At 23.6% G+C, this 13,538-nt stretch overlaps 1 protein-coding gene across 1 annotated transcript; it reads right to left on the reverse strand.

The window, feature by feature from the left end:
* Positions 1–216: 216 nt before the first annotated feature.
* On the reverse strand, positions 217–6,114 carry LOC112595504. Its single transcript, XM_025340751.1, has 7 exons — positions 5,981–6,114; positions 4,057–4,159; positions 3,893–3,957; positions 1,858–1,893; positions 1,645–1,759; positions 549–613; positions 217–427 (listed from the first exon to the last, which is right to left on the reverse strand). Exons 1-7 carry the CDS (start codon positions 6,014–6,016, stop codon positions 335–337), a joined length of 513 nt encoding a protein of 170 aa, XP_025196536.1. The 5' UTR covers positions 6,017–6,114; the 3' UTR covers positions 217–334.
* Positions 6,115–13,538: the final 7,424 nt, after the last annotated feature.

Here is a 13,538-nt window from a genome sequence, read left to right on the forward strand (position 1 = left end):
AGAACACGGTTAACGTTAAACATATTTAAATGGTTTTTAAAAAATATTTATAGCTGAGATGATAATGTGTCAGGTCAAAACACAAATCGATAATTCACATAAAACCAATGTGTATTATGTTTAAGAACAATTTTATTATACGTCAGAGTATCCATAGTGTTAAATAAATTTAGAAATAAATACAATCATTAATACTATTATAGAATTTAACCCAAATTTACTGAAAACAATTACAATAAATAATGTGTGTATATGTGCATATTAATAATAATATAAGTACACCGACAATCCATTTTATGTGACTCGGTTATAGTAAATGGATTAGTTGATTATTTTAATCATCTTCTGTGTCATTGAAAGTTGCAGAGTTTATAGCTTCGATTTCTGCTTGTTTTTGAATCATATAATTCTTTGCAATATTTTGAAGCTATTATTTGTAACACAAATAAAAACGAAATTATTTCAACAACTTAACTTTAATTATAAAACAAATACAAGCAGGTATATTTAAATATTTTATAAACATATTTTAAGAATAATAAAATTACCATTGTAGAATGTTTTAACGCACACTGAATTAAACGAAAACCTGCTGAACAATGTGTGTTAATATCTAAAAAAAAAAGTTAAAAAATATCATTAAATTTTTTTTACAATTGTAATACATACTATAATAAATAGTACGCTTATAATTTTAGGCACACATTTTATTGATTATATATTATATCCATTATTTAATAAAAATATCTTGTGATATGATATTTAAAAATAATAATTTTCTATCACGACTATTATAATTTTTAAATTTAATAAAAGATAATGAGATCGGCTATTAAATATATTTTTTATAGATATCGTGTGTACAATATATTATTAAATAGAGGATTAAATAGCTTTTGTACCAGACATATCAAATCTGTATACATTGCCACAATACAGATATTCTATATAATATTATGTGAAATATTTAAACTTTTAAGTAAATGCGATATCCATAATGAAATTATTACTACATTTTTTATGAATATAAACAGTAATTTTAAAATTTTCTCAAAAACATTATTTTATGTATATTTCATTGATACCCCATATTTCCTCTTTTATAATTTGAGATTGCCAACTATGCACTTAATTAATAATCAGCTTGATAGTTTCCAATTGATAGATTTCTACAAGGCTTTTTGAGTGGAGGGCTGTAGAAATACTTCCTCAACCCCTATAGGTCAAAAATTGTATGATTGGCATTTTTTTTTCATGCTATAATTTAAAACGCTATTGTTTAAATTCATTTGATAACTTATAACATTTTTTGACGTTCTTGGAGTACATATTAAAAAAAAAATTGGAAGTCGGAGCCTTCTACTTAAGAGTTTTAGATACTTAAACGCTGTGTTTTTTGAGTAATTCATTGTCATACTTTGTTAATGTTGTGTTATATTAGAATAGTTATTTTATATAGAATTGAATTATCCGATAACAAAATTATTACCTACCTAAATGATTAAATATAATCCAAGAAAATGTACTGAAAATCAAACTGAACAATTGCTAATAATTTACTTTATAAAATGTTGGCTTATTCAAGCCATAGAAATATAGAATTATTATCTAAATATTACAAAATACATAAATCAAATGTCATACTATCTTTGCAATATTTTCCAATAACTTCTGCCTCTTGTTTCCACTCCGGTATTTCGATCAACGCCGTAATTTCTTTATATCGTTTTTCATCCCACTTACCTTCACTGACGTCCATCTATATAAAACGAAATAAACACAAATACATACTATGCGGTTTAACGATATCATAAAATAATATAATAATACGATTCATAATATATTCAGGTTACTTACCGTTCCGATTAATTTAGATACGCATGGTATAAAACACTAAAACAAATATATTATGATTAGCTATCTTATATACTAAAATAATAATTATAATGTATTTAATATTTCAATGTTTTTTCAGAAAACTCTTGTTGAAATTCTAGCGTAATATAGTTATATACCTAATAAGTTATACCTGAGCAAATTTGTTTATTTATATTTTATGTATCTATTTATCTATATTTTATGTGTTACGATATCCCTAATTAGCTATTACTGTTTAAGTACTTCAAAAAGGGTAGGTATTTTATTGAGTATATTTTGTTATTTAATACATAACATTTTTATCACGAATAATGTTATCATGTTTTTGTAAGTATTTTATTTTACATAACTCGATGTCATTATAAAAAACATTTGAAAAAAATGTGCTACAATTTTTTTATCGTTATCTCTTCTCACTTTTTTGATTGGAAACATACATATTTAATTTCATATTTGAAAATATTTTTGTGAGAATTTTCATCAATAATAATCAATTATTGAACAGTAATTAATGACCTGGTTATAATTTATAAGCATCTACCTACTTAAATCTTTGATGAGTGGAGATGAATATGCCATACAGAATAAACAGGTAATCTTCATATCTTCACTTATTGATAATTTAAATACTCGTACTTATTATCAATATAAGTCACATGTTCAAAGAATAATTTCAAATTCTGAGCAAATTGATAAACGTATTAGCTAAACAATGATGTAGTTTTTTTGTGTGTCTTATTATATCATAATTATGAGTAATAAAAATATTTTATTCATCAAATTTAGAGGTAGTTTTAGGTGGAAAAAAAATGGATCTAATAGAGCTAGTAGAGATTAAAAGGAAAAAAAATCCAATACATTTTAAAATAGTAAAAAAAATAAAGGTTAGAGAGCTCATTCTGATGTATAGTAGGTATTTATCAAATGAGATATATACACAATAGCCGGACGTGGATTTAGAATTGTTTTTATAAGGGTGATATGATATTATTACTTTATAAATTTTTTAACAAAAAAAACGATAGTAAATATTGTAATTTCTTATCGAACAAGAATGAAAGTCAATCAAGGAGATGGTCGGCAGATGACTTTTATAGCACACTAACACTTCTTTAAATGTACCTCTCATTTTGAAGAATGAAACATAAAATGTATAATGTCATTCAAAAAAGTAAAAAATGGTAAATAAAGAATAAATAAATAGTTTTAATGACTTAAAAGTTTCGTAAAAAAATTTAACGTTAATAATTTTTATATTTTTAATGAGCTAACGTTTTAATGTTTAGAAAATCACATTATAGTGATCAGTAGTTTTTATTCTATATTTTATGTTAAATTCGTAAAAGAAAATAAATAAAATTTGATTTTTTAACTAAGTTATATAATTTGCACTAGTGGCGACTCGAAGGAGGTATATTTGAATCATGTAATTCACAACAATTTTCATTTTATTCAAATTTCACATTAAGATAATTTATTTATTTGTCATATAAATATATATATATATAGAGAGAGAGAATATTATACTTGGTAAAGAGATAATTCAAGGTTTCCATGATTTATTTTTGATACCAATTAAATATCCATTATTTAACCACTAAAAATTCTTGAATATACTATTGAGCCCTAATTTTAGAATAAGTGGTGTAAAAATATTAAACGTGATTCGAGGAAAAAAAGTTTAAGCCGCTACTGATTTTCACTCTTAATTACAAAGACTAATAAAGTACTTATATTTATAAATAGCTTTACAAGTATACAATTTCACTATTTTTAAAATTATATAACGTACGAAATACATGTATACCTTTTCATGAGGTAGATAAATGTACTATACATATATTATATACTCGTATATCTATAATTTGTAGCTTGTTTGACGCACTATAGTATACAAAAATTTAAATGATATTTAAAAAATTATAATATTTTATATTTTTGTAAAGGTACTGTGCTATATATTTAAATTAAATAATTTATTTTACAATATAATTTTGTAGGTATAAGTACTTACTTTACATCTGTCATATTTAATATCACTACTATTAAATGTATCGTCCAACAATTCGCTGCAAGTGTCTACAAATAGTTATTACTTTATTAGCGCACAAATAAAATATAAATATACCTAGGCATCAACAACTCGAACATTTTAATTAGGTGATGTTTAATAATTACCAATATTTATATCTAATTGTGATATGCAATTTAAGGCACTGTTAAATCCTACATCCATTAATTCCTTTTGGTTTGTTATACGGACTTCTGCATACGTCAATCCCTGTGAACATAGAAATACGTCTATACACAAATACTTAGGGCTACGATATACAAGGTGTAATACGATTGCGCAATTTTTACCTTTTTATATTTTTATATTTAAGCAAACATAACATAATTACACAAAACAAATATTTAATACTGTTGAATTTGAAGAAATTAAAAATTATGTTATAATGTCTCTTCTAATCATAAACTTTAACAACCAAAACTTTATTAGCATCATAACTATAATCAATACTTTAACGATCTATTGAGGACTTACGCTCTCATAAGACTCTCCATTTTATATTGTAAATTTGTGGGTTAATCAATTACTCCTTTAAAGGTCTCAAATATGTATACTAATAAATCATGATAATACTAATGTAGTATGTGTAGATGTTCGGAAATATTGATTGCGCATTAAACAAAAAACAAATTGTGATATAAATTTAGTTAAAAATTTTAAAAAAATTGCCAACATTAATAATAGCATAATAATTAATAAGTATAGTCAAAAATAAATAATGATACAACAATACAAATACACGTAAAAAAAAATCAAGTTCTTTTAATTTTTTAACACAAAAACATGATACGATTAGTTATAAATTAAAATTCTACTCTGAAATTCATACCCATCGTTATGTTTAAATATTATTTTCAACACAATTAATATAATTATATATATATTACTTTACAAGTTATAATATTGTTAAATATATACCTCCAATTCTACTGTTATGCAGCAAATTGGACAGGAACAATAATAAATGAAAACTATGAATTCGTTAAGTATCTATTAAATTATATAAACAACACATTTAAATAATATAATGTGTTAATTTAGGTGGTTTAGCTGTCTAACTTTAAATTATCTGTAATTACGTATTAGTGTATAACATAAATTTTATAACTTGAGTATTGAGTCATAAAAATATACAAATACAACAATAACATCGATAACATCGATAACATAAAACATCTTAATGTAAGACTAGATATGTTTTAAATTTGTTAAATTAATTCAATAACTATCAAAATGAAAGTTAAGTTAAAAGTTAGTTTTCTTTTTTTTTACTTTGAAAAATTACAAATTACTTTTATTATAAGTAACTTATATCTTGGATAGTTAAAAAATAATTTACATTTCTTTCTACAAAATATTTACAAACTATGCTCAAAACACTAATAGCAACTTTTATAAAAGTATATATATGCAAAAATAAAAATATATATATTATAGTAATTTAATGTAGTTAATATTAATATTAATTTAATCAATATATTTTTAAACTTTAAACTGGTCCATCTGGTATAGTGGTATTTATAGTAGTTATTGACTAGAGATTTTAATTTATGCGTTTTAAAAGAGATAGTAATTTTTTATGAACATTTTTATAAAATTGTATTTGTATTTTATAAAATACTTTATTTTAATCTTTATTAAAATTTATAAATAATTTATTCAATATTTCAATTGTCTAAAGTTTAGTATTCAAAATATATTAGGTATACAACAATATACTTAAATAAAATATTCAATTATTTTTTTTTTATTATTCATAAAATTAATAGTTTAAAAACTAAACCTGCTTAAGTTTTAATTCAATAATGCCTAGACTTGACTAAATGTATAACAAGTATCTCATCGTTATTAAGTGTTTATGTTTGACTGTTTGAGAATATAAACCATAACTTCAAATAAATATCAATAAATAATAACAACAATAGTGGCTACTATAATAATTAATGGTTTAAATATTATAATTTATAAAATATACACTAATATTTCATTTTACACTTACATGACCAAAAACGAAAAAGTATACATACTTACAATTAAAGCTAAACAAATTCCAAAAACAAATGACATAATTGACAAAGTTTATGCAGATGATAACAAATATTACATTAAAATGAGTTGAGTTGTTACACTGAATACTTAGAAGTTGTAATTTACGCAATTTGTTGTTAGTATACAAATATTAAACACATATTGTCAAACGAGAATTTACCATTTTTATATGTTTTATTAAAATAATCAGGAAGTGAAAGTTGCAATATAAACTTAGATACAATACATTTATGTGTTTCAAATGTTTCAATTCGCCTAATTACCTGTATAATTGATGTATTATTATAATATAAGTAGATAATCTGAATTTGACATAATTTGTAACCACTATAATTACATTATTTTGGAATATTTGAGTAAATTGCAAGCAGGATAATAGGAGATTAACACGATTGCGGGAATTTCATATTTTTATCTGAAAAAAAACACAACACGGCTGTGCATAAATCACCAATATTGTGTATTAATAAATAATAATTATTAATTTCAATGAAATTCATGATATTTTCCTTTAATTTTTTTAAAGATTTACCGGTAAATCTTTATTGTAAGCCTACAATACTATATTATAATAGTAATATAGTATATATTTATTATTAAACATACATATTGTATTACAAAGGCTAGCTGTGTAATCCGGCTTTACCTAGGAAAAAAAAGAATAAAATATAAATAATCAATTAATTAATAAAAATAATATAATACAGCATTAATATAATATGGTGTTATAACTCGGTTTTGGTATACCTCAGTCCATGGACAAATTAGCTTCGGCTCATCTCGCTATAGGTACGTGTGAAATAATTCGACTGGCGTCCAAATCATTTTAAATTGATTTTATTACTAAAAAATTTTCACAAAGTATGTAATTAATCTTTTAAAAAACAAAATTTTAATTTATGGTAACATATTATTAATTGGTTGATGGTTCCTGTCACAATATCACATTATTAGCAGTTTCTAATTTCAGAGTTCTTCATATAAATCATTAACTGTACCTGATATAGGTGAATCAAACCAAAATAATTGTTGTCTGCTTTTAGGTATAAATAGTACTATATAATATAGTACCTAATTTTATGATATTTCGTTTTTTTTGCTGTGGTTTTTTGAAATATTTTTTTAAATATGACTGTTTTAAGAAGTCAAGCAATTTATATGGAGTATACACATTATACGTACATGAATATGATACGATAAGTAAAACAGTATTATATAACTATATTAAAAATATTTAAACTATGCTTTTGATTGTATTATCATGATATAAAACGATAAAAATAAGTACAGTGATTACCACGAGACCATAAATTATTCTTACCAACCAGTTGTTTTTATTAGTAAATACTTAATTACAAAATAATATATCAAATATGAGTAATCAAATAATAATTGTTATTTTCAATTTCTAAAATGTGATTAAATTTTGTCACATCATTATATCAATACCCTTTTTTTCTAATATATGAAGTTTATGAACATAAGCTAACACATGGCAACTCCATTATTTTTTGTGATATACGAGTATTTGCTTAGTACCTACTTAGATTTACCGTATTTTCCATTACAAAACTTCAAATATAGTGGACTTATTGCATACCTATGTTATTATTTTAGATTTCATTTAAAGATAGGTTTTAATAGAAAATACGTTATTTTTACATAAAAAAATCAGTGTAAAACCACTAATTATATCTATAGGAACAAAAATCTCATTTTTTACGAAAAATGAAGTTATCCTGTTTTCTCTTAGCACGGCAATACTATCGTCTGTCTGTTCAACATCGCTATAACAAGTATGTTGTACTTTTTGATAAATACAAAAATATTTGGATATTCACAGTAGAACTAACTAGAACATCTCGTTGAACTTTGAATGAAAAGCCTCATAGCTATATATAAGTAGTTCGCATAGTAGTTGTTTAGTCGTTAATATAAATCTAACATCGATAACTTTATAATTCATAAATATATGATGAACACATTTTGAAATATCTTCTGATCAGGCTAAATCTTGAATTCAACGTAAATTATCCTGTACTGCAAATTGGATTAGACTTTTTTACCTATATTTGGGATGTAACTAAATCTAAGGGTAGTTCCCTTTTAGACCAATACAAATTTTGTTAACATTTGCAACTATAATAACTGAATACGATAATATTTATATTTAATTAAACATAACTATACCCTCCAATATGGTTTTTAATTATAAAAATTATTACTGCAATTATGTGAAAAATATACTTTTATGTATACACGTACATATGACAACAATTAAGATTAAGTTTTATTTTTTATAATTACACAAAATTTAAATATTTATTTGACAAATTTTTGTAAGAAAATATAATAAAATAAAATAGTTTGCAATAAAATGTTTAAACATGTTACCTTAATCAAATTAAAAACTAATTTTTGTTTAACACGTTTTATTATTTTTATAGACCTCAAAGCAAGTTTAATTTCGTCTATATAGTTGTTTTTTGGAAATAAAGATAAACCAGAATTATTGTTACTTGTTTGATATAAATATTAAATATAAAATTTGTCAATTTCAGTTGTTATAGTTATGAATTTTAAATACCATTGCATTAGCCAAGAAGGAAAGAGTATATTATACCCGAAAAGTGTGACGTCCAAAATCGGTAGCTAACTACAATTATTGCAGCTGTAATATTTAGTAATTAGTGGTGTGTTAAGGCCAGCCCTCGCTTTAAGTACGTCCAAGTTGAATGGGCTTATGGTACCTACTTTAATCATGGCAAAAAATAATATTTTTTTAACGAAGGATCAATAAGTAAATTTTCTATCTATTAGCTTTTAGTATATCTATTTATTACTTTTATTTCTCTGTTTAGAGGCCCTCTGTTTATAGTTTATACCTACCTACCGATATAATAAATACTACCTATTTTATCAACATCGATTATAATAAAAATACTACCTACCAATTGGTTAGGTCTTTAATTTAACCTAAATTAATCTTAGAATTTAATATATAAACCCATGTAAAGTTATTTATTTTTAAAGAAAATACGTATGATATTTTAATAATTTAAATAAATATAGATAAGCTATATTATATTCGGATTTCATATAGGTAACAATGTGTTTGGTAAAAATATTGTATAAAATAAAAAATTTGCTGAATATTATGTTGTATAATATAGATACTTAATCCCTTTAATTAGGTATATTTGTTTCAGCTTTAATAGTTATCTCTAGGGCTTGATGTGAAAACGGGTTAAGCCCCAGCTTGGCGATGAAAAAAAAAAAGCTTTAATAGTTATCTATAGGTACTAAATATTAAGTAACACATTAACCATGACAGCTTTACGTTTTATAGGTACCTACGACCAAACAACCGACTTACCTACCTAGCTATTTAAGTTTCAATATTATAATACCTATATTATTATACGAACATAATAATATGGCGCTTTATTATTGTCGTGCAATATTATAAATTTCGTTCAGAATAATTGTATTTTCGACATATAATGTATAATTAAAATAATAATATAATTATATACTAAAAAACTCTACAACATTGTCGCTATCATCGAAGGTCATCATCATCATTTACCGTAGATTATTTTTGTAAGTACTTTTGATAGATTGTACGCGTTGATTTAAAAATATTCGTTTTCATAATAAAAACCCTACGTTTAGAAAAAAAATAATAAGTAAATAAACCAGAGAAATATTCTAAAGTACATATTCTTTTTATATATCTGACAGTACTCAACAGTGAGGCTGCATAGACAATAGTCGAATGAAAATTTACTCGGGTTTAAAATCCTCACTACCCAAAAACAAAAACACGAAAATAAAAAAAGAATATCTATTTTAAGTGACAAAATTAATGTATATCAAATTTTCATTTATTATTAAATTATTGTTTTAAATACTAAACTACTAAATGGTCTGAATGAAGTGATTTATAAATATCAATTGGTTTTACAATATTTTTTTATTATTCTATGCACACGTTTTTGGTTCCAAAAGATCGTCTATTCATTTTCTTAGTTTTTGATTTTTGGTAGTATTTTAGGCAAGTAATTTTTTGAAATTCTCAATAGTTTTTAAAAATTTGGAAAAAACTATCGAGAACTGAATACAATTTTTCGCAGAGCTGTTGTCTTAAATAATTTAACTAAGCTCAACTATTAAAATTTGACTAAAAACGATAAATTTACCATATTACGAAATGTATTAAAATTATTTATACATTTTAATATGAATAATACATAATTTAATAGTTATATAAATATTAGACAACAGATTAAGACAATATCTATGTTATGTTTTAATCCTGTAAAATATTTTATTTATTACATTCAGTTCCATTGATTTCGTAAATACAACAAAAAATAAAATATTGTAATAGTAAAACGTTTGATTGGAGGGGGTGTTAAGACAGGCAGTACCTACTTATTTCCACCAACACGATTAACAAAAAATTGATTTAAAACCACTATGAAATAATGAAAAACAGTTTTATAAATGTTAATAAAATCATTTATACATATTATCTAGCAATTGTTTACATAATTAAAAAAAAAGTATTTAAAAAAAAACGAAATTTCCCCCTTGCCTTAACTCGATATTTATTCACAATATTCCTAAGACATTTTATACATCCTTATAGATACATATATATATATTAACGATACACTAATAACCGTCTTTCATAAAAACCACGCGTTAAGTATAGCTGTTGATATGATTCAAGACCATTTAAATATAATTAACCTGTGGGTGAACAGGTGGAAAATAAAAATAAACGAATCTAAATCTATCCAAATGATATTTTCACTTAAAAATCTCGATCCACCTCACCACTGTTACGTTAAACATCAAACAATTCAAGCAGCAAACGAAATTAAATATCTCGGTCTAACGCTAAAAACGCTTTAGTACTTAAAAACTTCTAGGTCGGGAAACACTGCTCAATGCCTGACCATTAATGTTAACCTCCTGTCATTTATAACCAATATTAATGATCTGCAAATGATAAAATCTACATATTATATTCTTGTGTATATAGATTGTAAATTGTTTTATTAAATAGGTATATATATAAAAAAACAACAATAATTTTAATCAATAATACGATACACATATTACTTATTTTACTTTAATTTTTATTTACTAAAAAAATTTGACGTTCCATATTTATTATTAACATTATAAATTTAAAAAGCCTATCAACTATTTATTTTTTTAGACAATTATATTTTCTATAAATATTAAACCAACCCCCGCAATTCATTATTATTGATTAACAATGCATTCTTATAGTAAAAATTATTTTATGATATACTGTTTTTTAATATTATACATGGTACCTATAGTCTATTAAATAAGTTTACTATATAATAATTAACAGATTTTAATGATATAGAAATTGTTTTAATGGAAACGTGGTCAATATCATCAGATTTAGCGGAAACCAATAGGAAACCTATTGATGATTAAAGCAGGGCTTGAATTTGAAAAAAATATTTTGTTATTCGTTATTTACAATTAAAACCGTTATACAAATTTTTAGTTTATCGTTATTCAACTTTTGCGTTTAACGTTATTCAGAGTTAAAATGTTTTTCGTTATGTTTTGTTTGATGATATATCATATATTTTGTTTTGTGTTATTTAATTATTTATGTTTATGGTTTTCCGTTATAATTACGTTTACAAATTTCAATCAGTTTTTGTCGAGTATAACGTTATAATCATAATCATGACGTTTGCAAGCCCTGGATTAAAGAAAAGGTACACTTTAGGAGAAAATGTATTATGCATGTAGAAAAAAGGTCTTACATATCCGTTGGCTACAAAATACTTAAATCTCCACCGCAATATTTTATAGAATTTATGACTATAAGTGAGCGATTGTTGGGCAATCTCCACGACTCCCTCAACTCAATCGGTGTACAATAGAGGCACAACGCATGAACGGTGTGTTCTACTTTTCATCATTTTAAAAATCTCTATTTTAAGATGACCAGTGGGTTTTACTCCCATTTAAAGAGAAACGATCTACAGTAAACAACTTACCGCTTCAGAGTCATAGGCTGACGACCTAAACATCCAATTTTTAAGGGGCAGCGTATTTTTCTGCCCAAGAAAATCATCTTTATAAAAATTCATTGTAAAACAACCAATCACCGCAGCATTTCAAAAAGCATACCGCAAACTTTGAAGAGTAATTAACTTATCGAACTTAACGTCTATACCAAAGACTGATAACGTTTTCAACCTACTATCCAATAGAAATTTAAATCAGTGAACAATGAGCAGTAAAACCCAATTTTTTATTGAAATGAAAAATTAACAAACTATTGAAACAAAACCTTTAGTTTAATTCATGAGAAGATTACAACATCAATTATAATAATAATTACACAACAATAATTAACATTTAGAACGATTATTTACAACTGATTGTAAAATATAATATAATTTATAATTATACACGAATATTGACTTTTTTGTTTTATTTTTATGTTTTATAAATTACTTATAAGGATACAAAATTATTTCTAAGTTTACACAAAATAATGTTATTAATATCATGATGGTGTAATAGGCATACATATTATATTTTTTATATGTATTAGGTATATTGAATAAAAAAATATAAAAAAAAATTATTAAAATCAATAGAAGAAAAATAGTTGATACACCATAAGATTATAATATGAAAATACAGATTTACTTTCAATTGAATAGTAAATGTCTGGCAAAGTGATCATACTGATATCAGTGACAAATCTTACACTTTATTGTAAGTTTTTTTTTTTAATTACCTCAAATTAAAATAATGACATTGATATAGAGCATGAGCTTATAAATTGACAAAAAAAACATACAGACAATAACATCAATCTAGTTATTATATACACATAGTATCGTATATTTATTAATTATTTAAACATTCACATTTTTATTGTATATGTAATAATAATATATAATATAAAACCATAAACAAGCAATATTAACGTCGAGTAAATAACATTCTTATTATTACATATAATATTAAAGATATAATGTTTTTAATATATTATGGTTTAGGTGAGAAAACATACAATTGACATGCTACGACGTTAAGGAATATATATATATAATATATATATAATATGTTAGAAGCAGAGGTCGCGAACAAAACCCTACTACATAGTTATTAATGTACAATAATTGTAAGTAAAAAAAAGAAATAAAAATAATAATAATAATAATAATAATAATAATAATAGTAATAATAATAATAATAATAATAATAAAAATAAAAATAATGAAGATGATAAAAATAATATAATATATATTTTAAAATTAGTTTATATTACATTGTTGGTGCCAAAACAATAGTCAATTGGATGATTATAAAAAAAAGATTTTGATTGTACAACGATCTTAAGTCATGTCTCATTTATAACTGCCTATTGTTTAAGCACCAACAAATATAGAAGGGACATTTGTTTACATTATAATATTATGTCACCTTTTTTTTTTTAAAAAAAAAACCGTAATACTTA

This window comes from Melanaphis sacchari, unplaced genomic scaffold, assembly GCF_002803265.2.
Source record: "Melanaphis sacchari strain LSU unplaced genomic scaffold, SCAv2.0 Contig27_pilon_pilon, whole genome shotgun sequence".
Lineage (NCBI taxonomy): Eukaryota > Metazoa > Arthropoda > Insecta > Hemiptera > Aphididae > Melanaphis > Melanaphis sacchari.

What these genes read in the sequence shown, in the direction of transcription:
- LOC112595504 (XM_025340751.1), bottom strand. Translation starts at nt 6,016, where the DNA reads ATGTCATTTGTTTTTGGAATTTGTTTAGCTTTAATT. An exon ending in ACAATTAGATATAAATATTG is followed by an intron (nt 3,958 to 4,056) that starts GTAATTATTAAA and finishes AACTATTTGTAG; the next exon opens with ACACTTGCAGCGAATTGTTG. An exon ending in TGGAAAATATTGCAAAGATA is followed by an intron (nt 614 to 1,644) that starts GTATGACATTTG and finishes TTTTTTTTTTAG; the next exon opens with ATATTAACACACATTGTTCA.